Here is a 16,396-nt window from a genome sequence, read left to right as displayed (position 1 = left end):
TAGGTACATTTTCCTCCGGGTTATCTGAGGAAGCACATGTATACAATCACTTTCTGCTCAGTCTTTCCCAATCTTTTATCTCCATATTCCATCAAATCTTTGCTCTAACAGTCTGCCATGAACTCATAATGTTCTGACAGACAAGACTTTCCTAGAATTGTCTAGGCTGCAAGAATCACCTGGGTTCTTTGGGGGTAAAAGACAAACACAACCATGGAGATGTTCAGCCTTAACCAGAATCCACAGCCCTAAAACAAGGAGATCAATTGCCTATTAAAGGAAAAAATGTCAGAAGGATCAGTGGAACAGCACTATTAACAGGGACACATCCAAATTAACATAATACAATTAACTGAAAACAGATGCAGAAAGAAAAGCACAATCCTTCTGGAACACAGGCAGTTTCCTGCATTGTGAAATTTGACACCTACCTCAACCAGATCCCAGTCCATGCTTCCTTCCCAAAAGGAAACAGTGGAGAGAAGAACTTGTTTGATGGATGCATCCAAGATATTGTGATCTCCCCTAGAGAGGCTTCTGTCAAATTCCTTCCTTACAGCTCTGTAGACACACTAAAAGCAAATGTCAAGCCCTATTTCTCCCCTTCCCCATTTAAACCCTCCAACAAGCTCAACTTCCTGAGTGAACCTTGCAGCGCAGGTTGTGCAGAGTTACATTCAGTGGTTTAGCTCTCGATCCCTCTACTTACCTTCTCTTAAATACTGAGACCTTAACCTTCACCACAGCTCTCAAAGATTTTGAAATTTTCCCAGCTGTACAATGATTGTTGAAAATCCGCATTACAGATTCAGAATGCTCCTCAGGTAATTCCTTTAATATTTCTAGATTCAAGTTATTCACTCTACCCAAACGTTTCCTGTCAGCAGTTGCTGTTTAACGCACTGCTTTGCTACCAATTAAGTAGAATATATTTTACCACCACAATGGATCACACTATTTCTTTTAGAACAGTTCTGTGCCAGAATAGTTTTATGGAATATTTCTACCTTTCCAACATTATAAACATCTATTTTTAGAGCAAAAACTGTATGTCTCTGCCATGGTTAATCTATTCCTTACACATATACTCTCTATATACATATACTCAAATACTACACAAATATAGTATTTTCTTTCCATTATCATAAGCCACAGCAGCAACTTCAAGCTGCCAGTACAGACTGCTAGCTCTTCTTCAAATCTCCAAATTCTCCACTTGCTAAAACACATACCAGTTTTACTTTACTTTCACTTCACTTTTTTGGGGAAGGATATTTTTAATACAATCTTCTCTTGTGATTTCTACATTGTATTTGTATCTGTTTACCAACAGCTACTCTTTAAAACTGATGACTCAGCCAGTAATTGTTGGGAAAGGCAAACATCAGCTCGGAGAATTGCAAGCATTACCCTGTACTCATTTTTATAAAATAACACCTTCAGCTCAGACCACATCACAAGTTTATATTCTCACAGAGAAAGATGGGCTAATCCAAGCCATTAGTGAAGTTAACATTCCCTCCTTTCTTCATGTTAGAGCATCTTGCTGTCTCTTCCTGCCACAAGATCCCATAAAATAAAGCTTTCTTCACTACCACACCTCTCTTATGCAGTTTTGTCCCTGACAGTGCTCCCTCATCCAGTATCATTTAGACCACTGAGGGGCATGGGGGTGTTTAAAAGTTTGAGCTGCTGGCTGAAGAGCAGGAGTGTTGGTCTTCATCTCTAGTAGGAACAATTGCTCTGTGACTTTTTAAAAATGTATTTTAAGAGTGCCACTTCACAAACAGAAAAAACCCAAACCTGTATGACTGACTGTACATTTTGAACTGAGTCATGATGTTACTGAACAGACTGCAACACTGCAATTCAACTACCAGTCCCTGTGTGGTGGGGATTTGCCAGGGATGAGGCAGCCATGACTTCTCTGGGCAACCTCTTTCAGCAAGTCAACATCACAATAAAGAATTTCTTCCTTATACTGAATGTAAACCAACTCCCACTTTAAAGCCATTCTCCCTTTTTCTACCACTATATGTCCTGGTAAAATATTTGGTTTTGGAGAGCCAAAGATATGCAAATAGAAAAGCAATATACTTGGTATATTATCTAATCAAGAACTTTTGTTTTGTAGGTATAAACGCACCAGCATCATTCTGTACAATACTGTACTAAAAATATCACTAAGTATTCAAATAAATAAAACATACACCAAACATAATCAGCTTGGACAGTGAAATTCTGGCATATATTTTTGTCATCTGCAAAGCATAAAATTTCTAGCCTCTGCATCTTGCCATGAAATGCATTTGCCCTGCGCTTGTTGTGTCATAAACTAGTATATTAAAGATTATTATAAAATAAAGGCCATGGAAACAGATGTGTTATTGCAATTAACCAGCCAATTTATTACAAAATAGTCTGCAACACAGAGAAATAAAAAACAGCTCTTCAAGACAACTCATTGAAACAAGTTAATAATTTTGTACAAAACATAGTTTAATGATTCCTTCATCAAGAAGATAACAATCATGAAACAATCAAACAGCCTGTGAATTTACAAAAATTACTCCAAACATCCTGTGAATTTACAAAAAAAAAAAAAAATCCCTACAAACAAAAACCCAAACAGGAGGGTATTAATAAAACTCTCAGCTCTTTATGTAGGGTATCTAAGAAACAGACACATAAAACTTCTGGGTAAACTTGCTTTTGACCCACTCTATCAAACAAAACTATAGAGAAGTCACATAAAGACACATAATTTATTTTCAAACTTGGGAAAATTATGAAATAAACCTCAATCAGTTAGTCCAGGATAGCTTTGAAATCTTGACAAAGAGATGGGTCTGTCACTGCCTGCAGAAGTGCCACAGTATCCTCTGGGATCTTCCTGATTAGCTTCCTCTTACCTACCAAAATATCAGAAACAATTAATTACAACTGCAAATAACTATTAATGCTGGTCTAGGGAAAATGCTAATGAAGCAATGAAAACAATACTAGCTAAAACCACCTAAAAAACTGAAAACATCTGGAATATGGGGACAAAAAAAGCTATAATAAAATACACTACTGTTCTTCCATACTTAAATCAGGCTAACAAATAAAAATGTTCAAAAATGTACATGAAAATATTAGCAAAGAAAGTAGAAGAAATTTGCTCCTTGATTTTCTGGTTTTGTGGGGGTTTTCTTCGGATTTGAGAACTTCACTAAATTTTGAAAGTATAAGCCCATTTGTTCAACAACTTTACCCACCAAATAAGGCCTTCTGTTAAACCCCAGTTACTTTGAAAGATGGAATGTCCCATCGATAGAAATACAGACAGCAAAAAGGACTTTTTACAGATTAGGAAGAACATGTAAAATCCTAGCAACAGTTTAAGTCTGTCACTAAACAGAGTCAGCAAAATTGTAAATGATGCAGAAAGCCAGAAGTACTCAATAAACATTTGCCCTGTAACTGGAAAGGAGACAGATGATGTATTTATATCTTATCATGATAAGGAAAGACTCTTGCTCCTTTCCCCACTGGTAATAACATGAGAGATGTTAAACAATAACTGTGTTTTAAATACTTAACTCTGAAGAACGATGATAACTCACGACAAGCCACTGATGTTGATATTTAATAGGTTTGGGAATAGTGGGAAGAACCTCCTCCCCAAAACCTATGAACTTGATTTCTATTCCCATGGGGAGTAACAGAAAGGAATGTGCAGGGACACAAGAGAAAATCATATTTCTACCAATTCCTGTCAATAACATTCTTACAGAGGAAATAGGTTTTATATAGCCAATACAAACTCCAAAATGACAACAGAAATTGCAGCTGTTAAGTCAACATAGGGGCTTTTATCAGCCTTATTTATCTCTGTGCTACAGATTACTGCAGCATGTAGACATACTGAGCAAACTTCACAGGATCCCACCTGAAAGCAGTGACTTCCCTGTCATGACTACTGACATCCACACATGCTACCTGATTTCTAGAAGACAAAACTTAAAATACCATGTTTAGAATTAGCTCTGACATCTCTACATAATGCTTACCTCTCTACCTTCAGTAACAGAGTAACCTCCTCTACAAGATAATGTTCTGATTGCCTAGGGCTAGGTCTGGTGCAGGGCAAACAAAATTAACTTATAACTGCACAGAAAACTATCAATACCTCAGTAGATGGATTTCAGTGTATGCCCAAAGGATCGGGACACTTAGTATAGTACCCAATTCAGAAGAAAATATAAATATAAACACCATATACAATCAGGGACTGAAAACCAGCCTTCACCTATGACCAGAAACCTTAGTGATACAGAGTGGCTCTTCAAGAGAACGTCACCACTGACTTTCCATGGATCTTTGGACTTTTCCTGCTCTACCTCCACAATATTCAGGAAGTACAATGTTAATAGGCTTCCACAGGAATTTAGGAAGAAAGATCATTCCTTTTCTAAAGGGCAATTCTCACTGCCGGAGAAGCTGACAGGGGGTCAGCTTTCTCCTCCTGGAAGAAACTGTACACAGAGTTAGGCCTAGACCACATGCAAGTTTCAGGTCAGTATTGCAGTTAGGCAAATTAGGCAGCTCTCTGGGTACAGCAGAAGGAACCCAGTAACAATTGCTATTCAAGCTAGGAAAACTTCACCCCTACTTCCCAGCCAATTTTCCCTGGCACCTGTGGTGACTTTGTGGACAGCAGAGACCACTTTTATGGCTGATGCACACAGCAATGGAAGGTGAGATTTTGCTGAGCAGTAAAGCTGCCTGGGGCTGTGCCTCCACCCTGGAAGTAGTGTCAGATTAAGCAGCAAAGCATGCACAGAGAAGGATGGAGGAGCTTTGGCTTGGATTGTGATGTCCCAGTCTCCCAGTCAAAGATCTCCAGAGCAAAACCTTCAGCACTAGATATGAAAACTCAAATGTGCCCTATATGGATCTCAGAGAAGTGAGGCAGCTCCCAGAGAAGCCACTGTCCTATTGGTTGTGTCTACTGCATTGTTTGCTTAGTTCCTCAGAGTCTGTCCCCTCCAATTCAAGCAAGCAGCTCTGCCCTGGTTTCCCAGCAGCAATGAGCAGACTTGGGGCCTTGGTTTTGGTGTCAGTGAGTAACCCAGAGAAGGAGTTCCTCTGAGAAAGGCTGCTGGAATTCTGCTCCATCCAGGAAGTCCATAGCTCTCAAGAATGTGGCTGGCAAAATCCCAACCATCAGTTTGTTTCCTGTAAAAGTGTAAGTGTTGTCTTGATACATTCACACTGCACCACCAAAAATCAGACCATGCACTCAGGTGTTGCTGCAAGCTTTTGATAATAGGAGGAAAATGCTTCCTTCCAAATGAAGAGCTGCTTTTTTTGGGGCACTGGACCTCAGTGCAGCTATCAAAGGAAGCTTATGATATATTTCAAATCAAATAGGCGTTACTCTGGAATGAGACCTAGAATTTCTTGGTCTTGTATAACAAAACTGCCCAAGCAATGACTCATTCAGCGTGCAAATTACAGAGTCAGCATTGAGAGCCTGGCCATCAGCACAGCTAAATTCATCAACAGTACTGGCTTCTTCAGGAAAACCTCTTGCTGTCCACTTTTAGTATCTTAAAACTGAAAATTCTATTATTTCTGGGGCTGGCTGCAGGCAGACTGCACAACTGTTTAAGGGAAGAGCTCCCCAGGGGCCAGGGACACAGTGTCTTTCACCAAATAGAAGTGTCAGAGAAATGCCAACACCACAACTCTGCAGGAATCTACATGCAGTCGAGCCAGTGCTTCTGTTTCCAAGCGACTCTTTTTTGGGTAAAAGTTTAAATTGTGGGAGGAGCTTATTTAGCTGCCAATTAATCTACATTTTTTAAAATAGAAGCTTCGGCATTTGTATTTCATTTAGTTAAACCTGCTGACAATACTTACATAATTAACATAGTCTTACTAAGCCTTCTGAAATGTACAAGCTTACTGAGTGCCAAGCATCAACTGTCCTGTGAGAATAAGGCTTTAGAAAATGCAGTGCTGGAAAACATTTTAATCTGCCTACTTATAAATTTGAATAAAATCAGAAAGATCATTGATGTACATCTCAGAGCAACATTTTAGAATTAGAAACCGTTAAAAATCCATTAGTTTCTAAGTTTAATGAACCATAGAAAAAGCTGTAAAAATAGCTGAATACTTACAGACTTTTAAGGATGTAAGCAGACATTTGTAAACAGCTTTGTGATTTAGCAGTTTGACAGTGAAGGCATGGTAGCAGAGCCATTCTGCTACCTGAATAGGGAATATGCCAGATAAACCTTTGTTACCTTCAGCAATTCCTAGAGAAAGAAAAGGAAAATAATGTTACTGAAAATGATGAGTATTAAGAAGTATGTCTGGTCTCTCCCCTCCTTCTATAAAATCACCCCAGGATTTTTTACTAGAAATCTGTGCAGTCAGTGAAGTCTCGTGCATCAGTATAAAAATAAGAAAATAGTATCTGAAACACAGTCTTCAGAAAACTGAGTTTCAGAAGAAAAATGCACTGTGATTCTTATTATGCACTTCACAATATTAATTCCTGATTTTTATCCCAAAATTACACCATTGGACTGCACATTCAAGATGTTCTATTTGTTTAAAAAAACCCCAAACAAATCCAAACCCACTACTTCATTGCTAATAACATCCTATACCTGCATTTATTGTTTTCAGGATAGCATAGCAGCATGATGCAGTCTGAGAGATAATCCTTAGGAAGAAATGAGGATTTTTTCTAACTTGCTGGTTGAATGGAAGTTGGAGAACACAGGCATGGAACCTGTTCACAAAAGCAGCCTATTTAATAAAAAGTCATTTGCAATTTCAAGTGAATCTATGACTACATATCTTAGGCACTATACAACATTTAAATGCACAAAAGAGGCTTTAGCTGTATCAACACTATTACTGCATGACACCTCTCTCATATATACACATTCCTGGAATGTCAGACATAAATGATGCTTGTTTCTAAATTTTATGCTGAAAGATGATCTTGAAGCTGTCTGCCTTGGTAACAGACTTCTCCTCTGAGGACAGGATAACTGCGTTATGTGTAGGGAAAACTAAACTACCCATTGTCACCAATTCCATATCACAGACTATGACACCAGAGAACACTCATATGAGACAGTGTGAGAGGAAGAAAAAACAAAGCAAAACCCCACAATAAATTTTGTTCTGATATAGAGGAAAACAGACTTCCAAATTATTTCACACACCAGGACACTCACTCCTTTGCCTATTTGGATGCCAACTCTTTAGATGCTATTTGTATTGTATGCTTCCTTACACCTGTTTGAAAATATTTTGAAACTTCTTACTTTTTTTTAAACTTCAGAGTATGGCATTATAATCCTGCTTATGCTAAACATAGCCAATTACAATGTTGATTTTTAATTAATCAACAATGTATATACTTGTTTATTAAATGAACCCAGCAATCACTTAAAAAACTTTGACATTTTCTATATATAAAGGATGGACCTAGGTACCATGCTGCATTACAGATCTTTGGCTGAATTAACCTGATATACAGTTATCATGGTGGACAGTCTTTTAAACAACATATAAAGGCCGCTGTTGGAACGTTACCATAAAATCAAACTGAAGTAACTAAGTGATCATATCTACCAGAAAAAAACCTTAAATCACCCACAAACCTAAAGTTTAAGAGCTGGACACATACATCAATGCTGTACTAGACAAACCAAATTACACTTCTTGGACAAAGAATACAGCTTAAATGTGGACTAAGATGAATTTAAGAATAAAACTAAAATGTCCCTTTGTAACAAGTGTGACCATAGCAAAAGAGCAACATCTGATTTCTGTGAATAGCAAAGAACTTCTTGCACATTTTTGTGTTAAAATAAATAAAAACCCAATTACTTGCTGCTGCCAATCATTTCAAGTTTTCAATGTACATAGTTCAGTATTGTCTTCCAACTTGCTTATCAGTTTTGATTTCTTTCCCTTATCTTTGTTTAAAGCATACAATTCCTCTGCTGGTCAAGCCAAAGTCACAAATGCCAAGATTTCACCAGCTAAAGAGCAACTAAAATGTTAACAGCAAAAAGAAACTACAATTAACCTGGTAGAATGAAATCTCACTTTACCTAATGTTATACTGGTCCAAGTTCTGTATGACTTTAACAGATACAAAGTTCTAAATATAAACTGCCTAATATTTAACTGATCTAAATATAGAATGGTTAATAAGGCTTCTTATCATACTCCCGAATCAAAACAGACTGGTTATCTTGAGGTCAGCTGTCAAAACCAAGACACTGAAAATCCATTTGGTGAAGTATCACTTAAACACACACATCAAATATATTCTTATATTCTAAACCTAACAGTATTACTTAAGAACAGTGTTGAAACAAGAGTAACTTGACCTACTACTGCACACATCATACATACATATACATACACACACTGCATACCTACACAGAACACTTTTTTCCTGATTCATAGCTCCTCCATGTGTCAAGAAAGAGTAACAAAATACTGACACTTACTTCAGAAGACAGTGACCCACCTGTAAGCCTGGAGTAAAAATATCTTGTAGATGTTAATGAGAACTGTTCTGAGGCTGTTGATCTAGAACAGAACAGAAACAGAGCTCTAAGAATAATTTAGTGTCATAATAAGTCTTCTTGAAGATCTAGGCAAAAAACATTTTATGCTAAACTTAAAAGACTTATTTTATGCAACTAAGTTAACAGTGTTGTGAAGGATCACTTTTGGAACCCTACATCTTATTTGATGTCAACATTTCTAGATTATGTGGATTTCCTTTCAAAATAAATTTTTATGTTAGAACTCAAAGCAGTTTTAATGCTCTTCATCACTAATCACAACACTGCCAAACATCCATTTTCATATTTCTACCTGTAAATCAAGAAATAAACTATGACATTTCAGTTTGAGGACTGCACTCAGTTTGTATTTCATGTTTTTCCCAGCTGTTACACTTGAATTGAAGGAAAGACTTGATCTGATAGAAGTACAGGTGTAACTAGAAAAAAAAGCAAAAAAAGCAGTTAAACTCCATGGGCCAACAGACTAAATAAAATTCTGTAAAGTAAGCCTCATTTAACTTCCCATGTTACAGAGATTTCCTGCTAATCAATGAGCCAGTAGCTAAAAGGTGACCATAATTAAATTCAATGTTGAGACTAGTCCCTGTGGCATTAAGGGTATTAGCTAAATGCTGACTTCAATACCTCAGGGCTGAAAAATTCAGCCTGCACAAAAAAGCTAAATCAATAACCTTAAAAACAAACTAAATGTATTTCTTAAATACATTGTCTAGCTAGAACAGTATTAATTACTCCAGTGACAATCATCTTATTGATGTGATCCATGCAATGCAGGAGCTTAGGCTTGAAGCCACCCTAGCTTCTGGAACCACCCTGATCTTTGAGCTACTTAAGCTTATCAAAACACTGTGGTGGGCTTGGCAGTCCTAGGTTAATGGTTAGACTTGATCTTAAAGGTCTTTTTCCAACATAAACAATTCTATGATTTTATGATTCTGACTAGGTGTCTCCCAGACCAGTAGCATCAAAACCCTTTTCAACATAAACTGTTTCTTTCAAGAACTCAGCTAGTGAACAAATCTCTTTGGCTGTTGAGTTTGGTGCTTTCCTAAAGTGACCCAGCTTTTCTGTTTAGGAAGACTACTGAGGAACTTCAACACCCTATTGGTGGAAAACCTCCTTCTAATTTTCCACTTAAATGCTTAAGGGCTGTTTATACTAAAAATGGTCAATAATGAAGTAATATTATCCTTGAGTTTAAACAATCCTTTCTTTTTGATCTTTAGCAAATATCTAATGCCACCTCTCGTAGTTCAGGTAGAGAGTCTACAGAACTTTTCAGTAGGATTACATTATCCTGTCTGGGGTTCTATGCCACTTCAGACTGTTTTGTGTAAATGGTCAAGGCTGCTAGTTTAAAGGGAAGTTCCCTTCCCCACACATTCCTTCCCACGTGAAGTGTACCAGAGGGGACACCTCTGATGTTGAAAGGGTTGTTAGTCCCTCTAGCCTATACCAAATTAATCCCAATCTATTTTGCAATTAATTCAACTACACCCTTCCCAACACACCCTTGTGCTTCTCCCACTATGTATGAGATATTGTAAAGCTGACACTGGAGTGCACAGCTCTATTTACCTGGAGTAATCGCAGTAAACCTCAAGTGTTTTTATATCTAATAACAAACCACACCATGGGATCAAACGACAATCTGGCAGCTGTTTAAATTTGGAACATCCTGGGATATCATCAACAGGAAAATTCACCACTGTCTTATTTGGGTTTATTAAAAGGCCGTACTCAGGAATACCTGTTGTTAGAGTCCTAAAACAGATATAAACAGTTAGGCTAAGCCCCCCCAGCAAAGCAGACAAAAACTGGCACCATGCTGCAAGACAGAAGATCTTGAACAAAAGGGCAGAAATTAAAGAATGCAGGGAACCACAGCCAACTCTTTAGGTTAAGGAACACAGCTAGAAATAAAGAAAGAAGACATTAGGTGTAAATAAATACATAAAATAAATCAACTTGAGGATAATGGAAAAAAAATTTACAGATTAATGCAAATTAAGCACATCAGCCATGCAACACTTGAGACAAGCTGTATGAAGAGAAACTTCTGAAATAAAAATCACTGGAAAAAGATGACAAGTTACTGTTTTTGAAAGTTAACAAAACCAAGGAGAATCCACATAACAGGAACCTCACTTATCTGATGAAAAGTTTTGAAGGGGAACATTTTCCCTAAGAATGTTTTCACTGCCAGAATGCCTGCTACATACTGGACCAGCAGTGCCATGGACAAGAAGCAGTTCATCTTACCTGGCAATGTACTTATGTGCAGGCTTCATCCTTTTGAAGAGAGGAAGAGCTAGGCTTTTCTTCTTGGGGAGTCATAGTCTTAATGCTGTCTCCTCAAAACTAATTTATTGAGTCTCCCAGTTCTAATGCTACATTAGGAAAAACTGGTTCTACTCCATTTGTGACAGAGAGCTCATAGGATCTGATCTGTAAACAGTTCTGGAAATCTCTCACAGAAAAGGCTAATTCTCTACAGAAAATCAACACAGCTGATACAGAAGTGGATATAGAACAAAGATGCAGACAACTTCAAAGGGCAAGAAGGACAATATCTGTACTGCTACTCAAGTGACCTTGTGCTGAAAAGATGTTATAAGATATTAACAGCTTGAAGCCCTCACTGTCAGCCTATCTGTAAACCCACAGATCCCACAGAAAATGAAATTTCCTTTTGTTCTGATAAGGAAATGAGGACAAATGAAGTCTTCAAAATACACTACCACTATTTCATACAATTTATACTTCAAACTGTACTTAATGATTGCTCCATCACCTTTCAAGCTCACAACAGAGCTGCATGTTTGACACAAGTGACTACACTGCAGATGCCAGGCATTTCTTCAAGATTTGTCCTTTGGGTCCTTTAAATTGATTTTGGCATCAGCAAAACCCCCCTAGAACTGACTGTACACTCCTATCCACGGTAACCAGGAGCTTCTGGGATTCAAATTTTAAAGAAAAGCTAGTTCTGAAGCACAATGAAGAATTACTGTTTTAAAATGTCAGTGTGAACTGCATACTACCCATGCTATCGGTATTTTCAGATACTCATCATGAAATGTTAATGACCAGAAAATTCTTAGCAATATTGGATGAGACCAGAGCTGCAGTCTTTCCTGGGGAACAGAAAGCAGCAGCACGAGTTCCCAATAAAAGTATTTTGAGAATGTAAATAAGACATCTTTACAAATTTGAGGGAAAATAGTTTTCAAAGTCAACTGTCAGCTGCTTTGGTTAGGCTGCAATACTAATTTTTGCTTGAAGCTCCACCAAGGTTAGTAGGTAGGTACCTAATTCAAACTTAAGCAGGAACTGCCCACTATGTGAACTGCAACAGATTGTTAACTGGCTATCAAGAATGCAGTTTGAGGATTCTTCCCAAGCCCAGGCTGCTACCAAGGACTCCAAAATAGTCCTTGATTGTTAACTCGTAAAACAAATACACCTCTGTGCATGAAGATGTAAAAGAATTATATAAAAGGTAATAATGCCTACTACTTTGCAGACTATGTCTCTAACAGCATACCTTAGAAATGTTCTTGCCTTCATTAAATGTGGTGTAAACAGTAAAAAATCATCAATAAGACGTATTAGGACTCTGTAATCAAGAAGAAACCAATGTTAGATTTTCTTAATACATAATCCTTTCAAAGTTTTTTTCATACACTTCAGAGCAACAATATATCTGCCTATTTTAATTCACAAGATGGTAGAGGCTAATATGAACTCCAAATTGAGACTCATGAAGAAATTCTCAGTTTTGCTTCTTTCCTAAACATAAATGAAAAAAATAAACAAAATAAAAAAGGCAATGAGACTGGCTAGATGAAACATGAAGGAATTTACAACACACAAACTACTCCACAATGACTTCCCTCGATACAGGACATTACACTTTTCCAAGGGAGAATCTGCAGTATTTTTCTTGACAAGACAAGGGTCAAGGTACACAAGAAGAGTTCTTGATGGGCTCCAACTCTCTCTTCATCTACCACATAATAACTTGTTTATGAAGCTATAGTTTGTATGTAAACCAGAATACCATCTACCGCTGCAAAGGTTGAAATTTTCTAACAGAATTCAGACCCGAAGCATGCCCATATTTTTCTGGTAAATCCTGCCTAGCAGATCACAGAGAAGCAGCTCTGGATATGATGATGTATAGTCTCACCTTCAAAGCAAGAGTACTGCCATCACTATGAACAGGTCACTACATGTTGGCCCAGCCAAGTCAATAACCACCTTATTCTTCTGACTTAATTAACAAATTAAATTATCAAGATCATTCAACAGACACTTAACATTCTAAACTCTTCTCTACATAACAACAGCTGCTACATTTGAGTGCATTCTTCTGAATCAGTTTCATAATTTCCATTTTCTAAACATCCTTTGAAAGCAAGACAGTTTTTCAAACTCACATCAGAGCATCCTCAAGCCTGTAAGTACTACTTTTGTAGGGAAATGTTTAAAATTCTGACACCCAGCAAGCTTCCCAAGAAGAGACACCAGGCAGATGCACTTATCTAGAGCATTCCCACAGTTCTTTTTCTTTTCTTTGGGCAAAGAATTCACAGCAATGAAGGGAGATGTCAAGTTTCAGGGTCCAGCTCATGACTAAATACCCTAATCCAGGATTCAGTTTGGGATCTGTTCATACAAAGTTAAAAGGAGGTAAACAGCTACTAAGGAGGTAAAGTTTTTATTAGGCTAGCTTTCTGTCAATCTCCTAAGGACTGAGCATGTACAGGGCACAAAGACTCAGAAGATTTACCAAAAATCACACAGGGCTTCAAACAAGCCCATAGAAATTGGTGATAAAGCTCTGACCTTGATAAAATATTAAGATTTACCAACAGTGGATCAGAAAGCCCTCAGGCAGAAGCCTGGAGTATCAGTATCAGAAAGTATTTAACAAACATCTCATCTTGCCTGATGTGAAAAGACCACAGATGATGTGGGAATGAGTGAAGCATAAACTTCTCAGAAGTACAAGAGCAGCTTGTAAGACTCCTTACAGCATCCCTAAATATGGTGCCCTTTCTAAGAATAAATCTCCTACCAAATATACAGGAAAGCCTTCTCTGCATTTTCTTCTCAATCTTGCAATGGAGAAATTGTCCCAAAAAACAATCACTGAAGCTGCAGAGATGTTTGTGTGCACCACACTCCTAGTGAAGTTGGAAATCCTTGAAATTCAAAACTAAATGTCAGAGAAAATAACTAACACATACACACTACGTATTATGAATTACTGTAAAAGAGCACAGAACAAAACATCCCTACCCATCCTGATTTATTCCAGAGAGCCATTTGTTTTCCATATCTCCATAGAATAAGCTGCAAAGTAAGGTTGACAAAATGGAGCCCTGTGGAATTCCACAGCACTGCACGTAGTACCTATCAAAGAATAAAAGAAAACCAAAAAATCAAAACATGTAACAAGAGCACAATAGCTGTTAAATATTTTTTCCAAGTATAACATAAGAAATATGCTATATGTTTGCCAGTGAGCCTTAATCTTTTTTTTGGTTGTCGTTCTTCTTCTAAGAACATACATAGAGATCTAGAAGTTTTAACAGTGGGAAAAAAACCCACTAACAGACATACTCCTTTCATATTAACAAACTCCAGGAGACAACTGCCATAAATGAAAGAAATTGTATAACTGATTTCAAACCGTAACACCTCCTTCTGCTGCAGATACAGCCTTCATTGAAGTTTAATTCTTTGTTACAGCTTACTGTGACAATTTCAAGAGTAGTGTTTTTACACACAAAACCATGTGCACTGGAAGAATTTTCTATGCCGGCATCAACCAAATAGGTATGGCTCACAAAACCCAAGACAAATATTCTCACAATACTTCTTTGAAACAGTGAGATACTATAATGCCCACTTCACCACTATGACATGAATGACTTGGTAAAGCTGAAGATAATAAATTCAGACCATGTGCTACTTTTGAGCACTGATCCTACCTGTATTTTCAGTCATCTGAAAACGCTCCTGGCAGTAATTTTACTTACTTACAGACTTTTGTTACATGTATCAAATGGTATTAGAAGATTGCTTAGAGGTCCTCAGCTCAATAATTAGCATTTTTATCAAAACATCAAGTTAAAGTTGACTAATTGTAATTTTTTTATGAGAAAGAGAGTCCATTTATTTACTAAACATATGGGGAGTTTTTTTGACAAACAAGAACAAGCTACTTAAAAGGGCTAAGTTCCTTTCAGGACAAACAGTATTTTTTCAGTCAAGTTGTTACTGAATTTGAAAGTGTGGAGCTCATTTTGTCAGGTGTACTTTCTCTGAAGCCATTAAAATTCCATGAAACATACTCATATTGGTTAGTCATTATTAAAGTATGCCACAAGAGCATTCTTATGATCCTGCCAAAGGGAGCGTAAGCATCAATGATAGAAAAAAGTATAAACATGGCTCTATGTGACTCCTTGAGAGCATTTGCCACTCTCTCTCAATCCTGTGAGACTTTAAAATAAGTATTCTAAAACAAAGGTATTTTTTCCAAAGTAAGAAGTTATCACTCTAACATAAATCACTCAATTTACAAATAACGATAATGTAAGTACTTCATTTTTTAGACATGGTACACATTTGCCACCTAGAGGCAAAATCTAAGTACCAAGACAGCATCTCTACCAACACAAGAAGAAATCTGCATGACTACTTTCTGTAACATCCGATTTTTAATTTTGGAGTTGCCAGTAATTTAAATTCCTATTGCTACTGCCTTTTATTTTTATTGCAACTTGCCAAAGACCAAAACCATTGCACTTCAGGGAAATGACTAACAAGGTTTTTGCAGATTGCTTGGATGTTACTCCTGCTTTTGCTCACCACCATGGATATCACCATTTTAAAGTATATTCGTTTTGAATTACACTTGCAGTTTTAAATGAAGGTTATTCCACGTGCTATGGAATAATACACATTATAAAGGTTATTCCATATTCTATGGAATAATGCAGTATGAATAGTTAACATCATCCAGGTAGGGAAGAGAAATTTTATTAAGAACAAAGTTGACTCCAAACACTTCATGATTTTTTGGAGCTTAAACTGATACACAAATTTCTCACTAATACGAAATCAAAAAATCTTTAAAGACAGCTTTTCAAAAGTCCCCAGAGCCAATTAAAGGTATTCTCTTAACAAGAAACAAACAAACAAAGCATACTATACAAGAATAACTGATTGCTTTTTACCTGTTCCTAATCTCCAGAATGATGTTATGTATCATTTGAAGGAAGAAATTAAACAGGCTGGAACTTGTCTCATAGAAAGTTAAGCTCTAGAAATGTGACAAAACAAAACACGATTTGAAATGAAAAATACACTAACTTTGAAGGTACACAGAAAATTTTTAAATAGTAGACTGTAGCAGCTTAAATCCCTATGTAATTTAAAATATAAGCCCTAAACCCAAGATCTGAACATACATACTAAAAAGCTGCTCACATCCAACAAGTTAATTTTTGTTGAGTTTTTGTTTTGTTTTGTGTTAGGAAAAATCCAATATAACATCTAAACCCATTTTAAGTGATGGCGCAATATACTCGATTATTACAAGATATAAGACCCTGCTCTTTTGGCCACTTTCTATCCTGTAGGACAATTTCTGTGCGTCCCAATCATTATGATTCCCAAAGTCTTGACACACTCATTCTGCTCATTCTGCTGCAAAACACACACTTCTTCAAGTATTACAAACACTTCCATGCATTGCT

General features: G+C 37.0%; 1 protein-coding gene across 2 annotated transcripts in view; it reads right to left on the bottom strand.

Annotated features, from left to right (window-relative positions):
- Positions 1 to 2,382: 2,382 nt before the first annotated feature.
- Positions 2,383 to 16,396, bottom strand: part of TERT (telomerase reverse transcriptase) — a 29,531-nt gene continuing 15,517 nt past the window's right edge. Inside the window, exons 8-17 of one of the 2 annotated variants that reach the window (XM_021528732.2) lie at positions 15,875 to 15,960; positions 13,929 to 14,042; positions 12,169 to 12,240; positions 10,884 to 10,913; positions 10,200 to 10,385; positions 8,911 to 9,037; positions 8,558 to 8,619; positions 6,669 to 6,793; positions 6,174 to 6,311; positions 2,383 to 2,912 (exon numbers count right to left, since the gene is read on the bottom strand). In XM_021528732.2, the coding sequence (XP_021384407.2) occupies positions 2,809 to 2,912; positions 6,174 to 6,311; positions 6,669 to 6,793; positions 8,558 to 8,619; positions 8,911 to 9,037; positions 10,200 to 10,385; positions 10,884 to 10,913; positions 12,169 to 12,240; positions 13,929 to 14,042; positions 15,875 to 15,960 (1,044 nt within the window). In that variant the 3' untranslated portion in view covers positions 2,383 to 2,808. The remainder of the gene's footprint in view (positions 2,913 to 6,173; positions 6,312 to 6,668; positions 6,794 to 8,557; positions 8,620 to 8,910; positions 9,038 to 10,199; positions 10,386 to 10,883; positions 10,914 to 12,168; positions 12,241 to 13,928; positions 14,043 to 15,874; positions 15,961 to 16,396) is intronic. The other variant, XM_021528733.2, reaches the window with a different exon arrangement.

This window comes from Lonchura striata, chromosome 1 (assembly GCF_046129695.1).
Source record: "Lonchura striata isolate bLonStr1 chromosome 1, bLonStr1.mat, whole genome shotgun sequence".
In the NCBI taxonomy this organism is placed as follows: Eukaryota; Metazoa; Chordata; class Aves; order Passeriformes; family Estrildidae; genus Lonchura; species Lonchura striata.
Note: the sequence above shows the minus strand (reverse complement) of the source record. Positions and strands in the feature narration are given on the sequence as shown.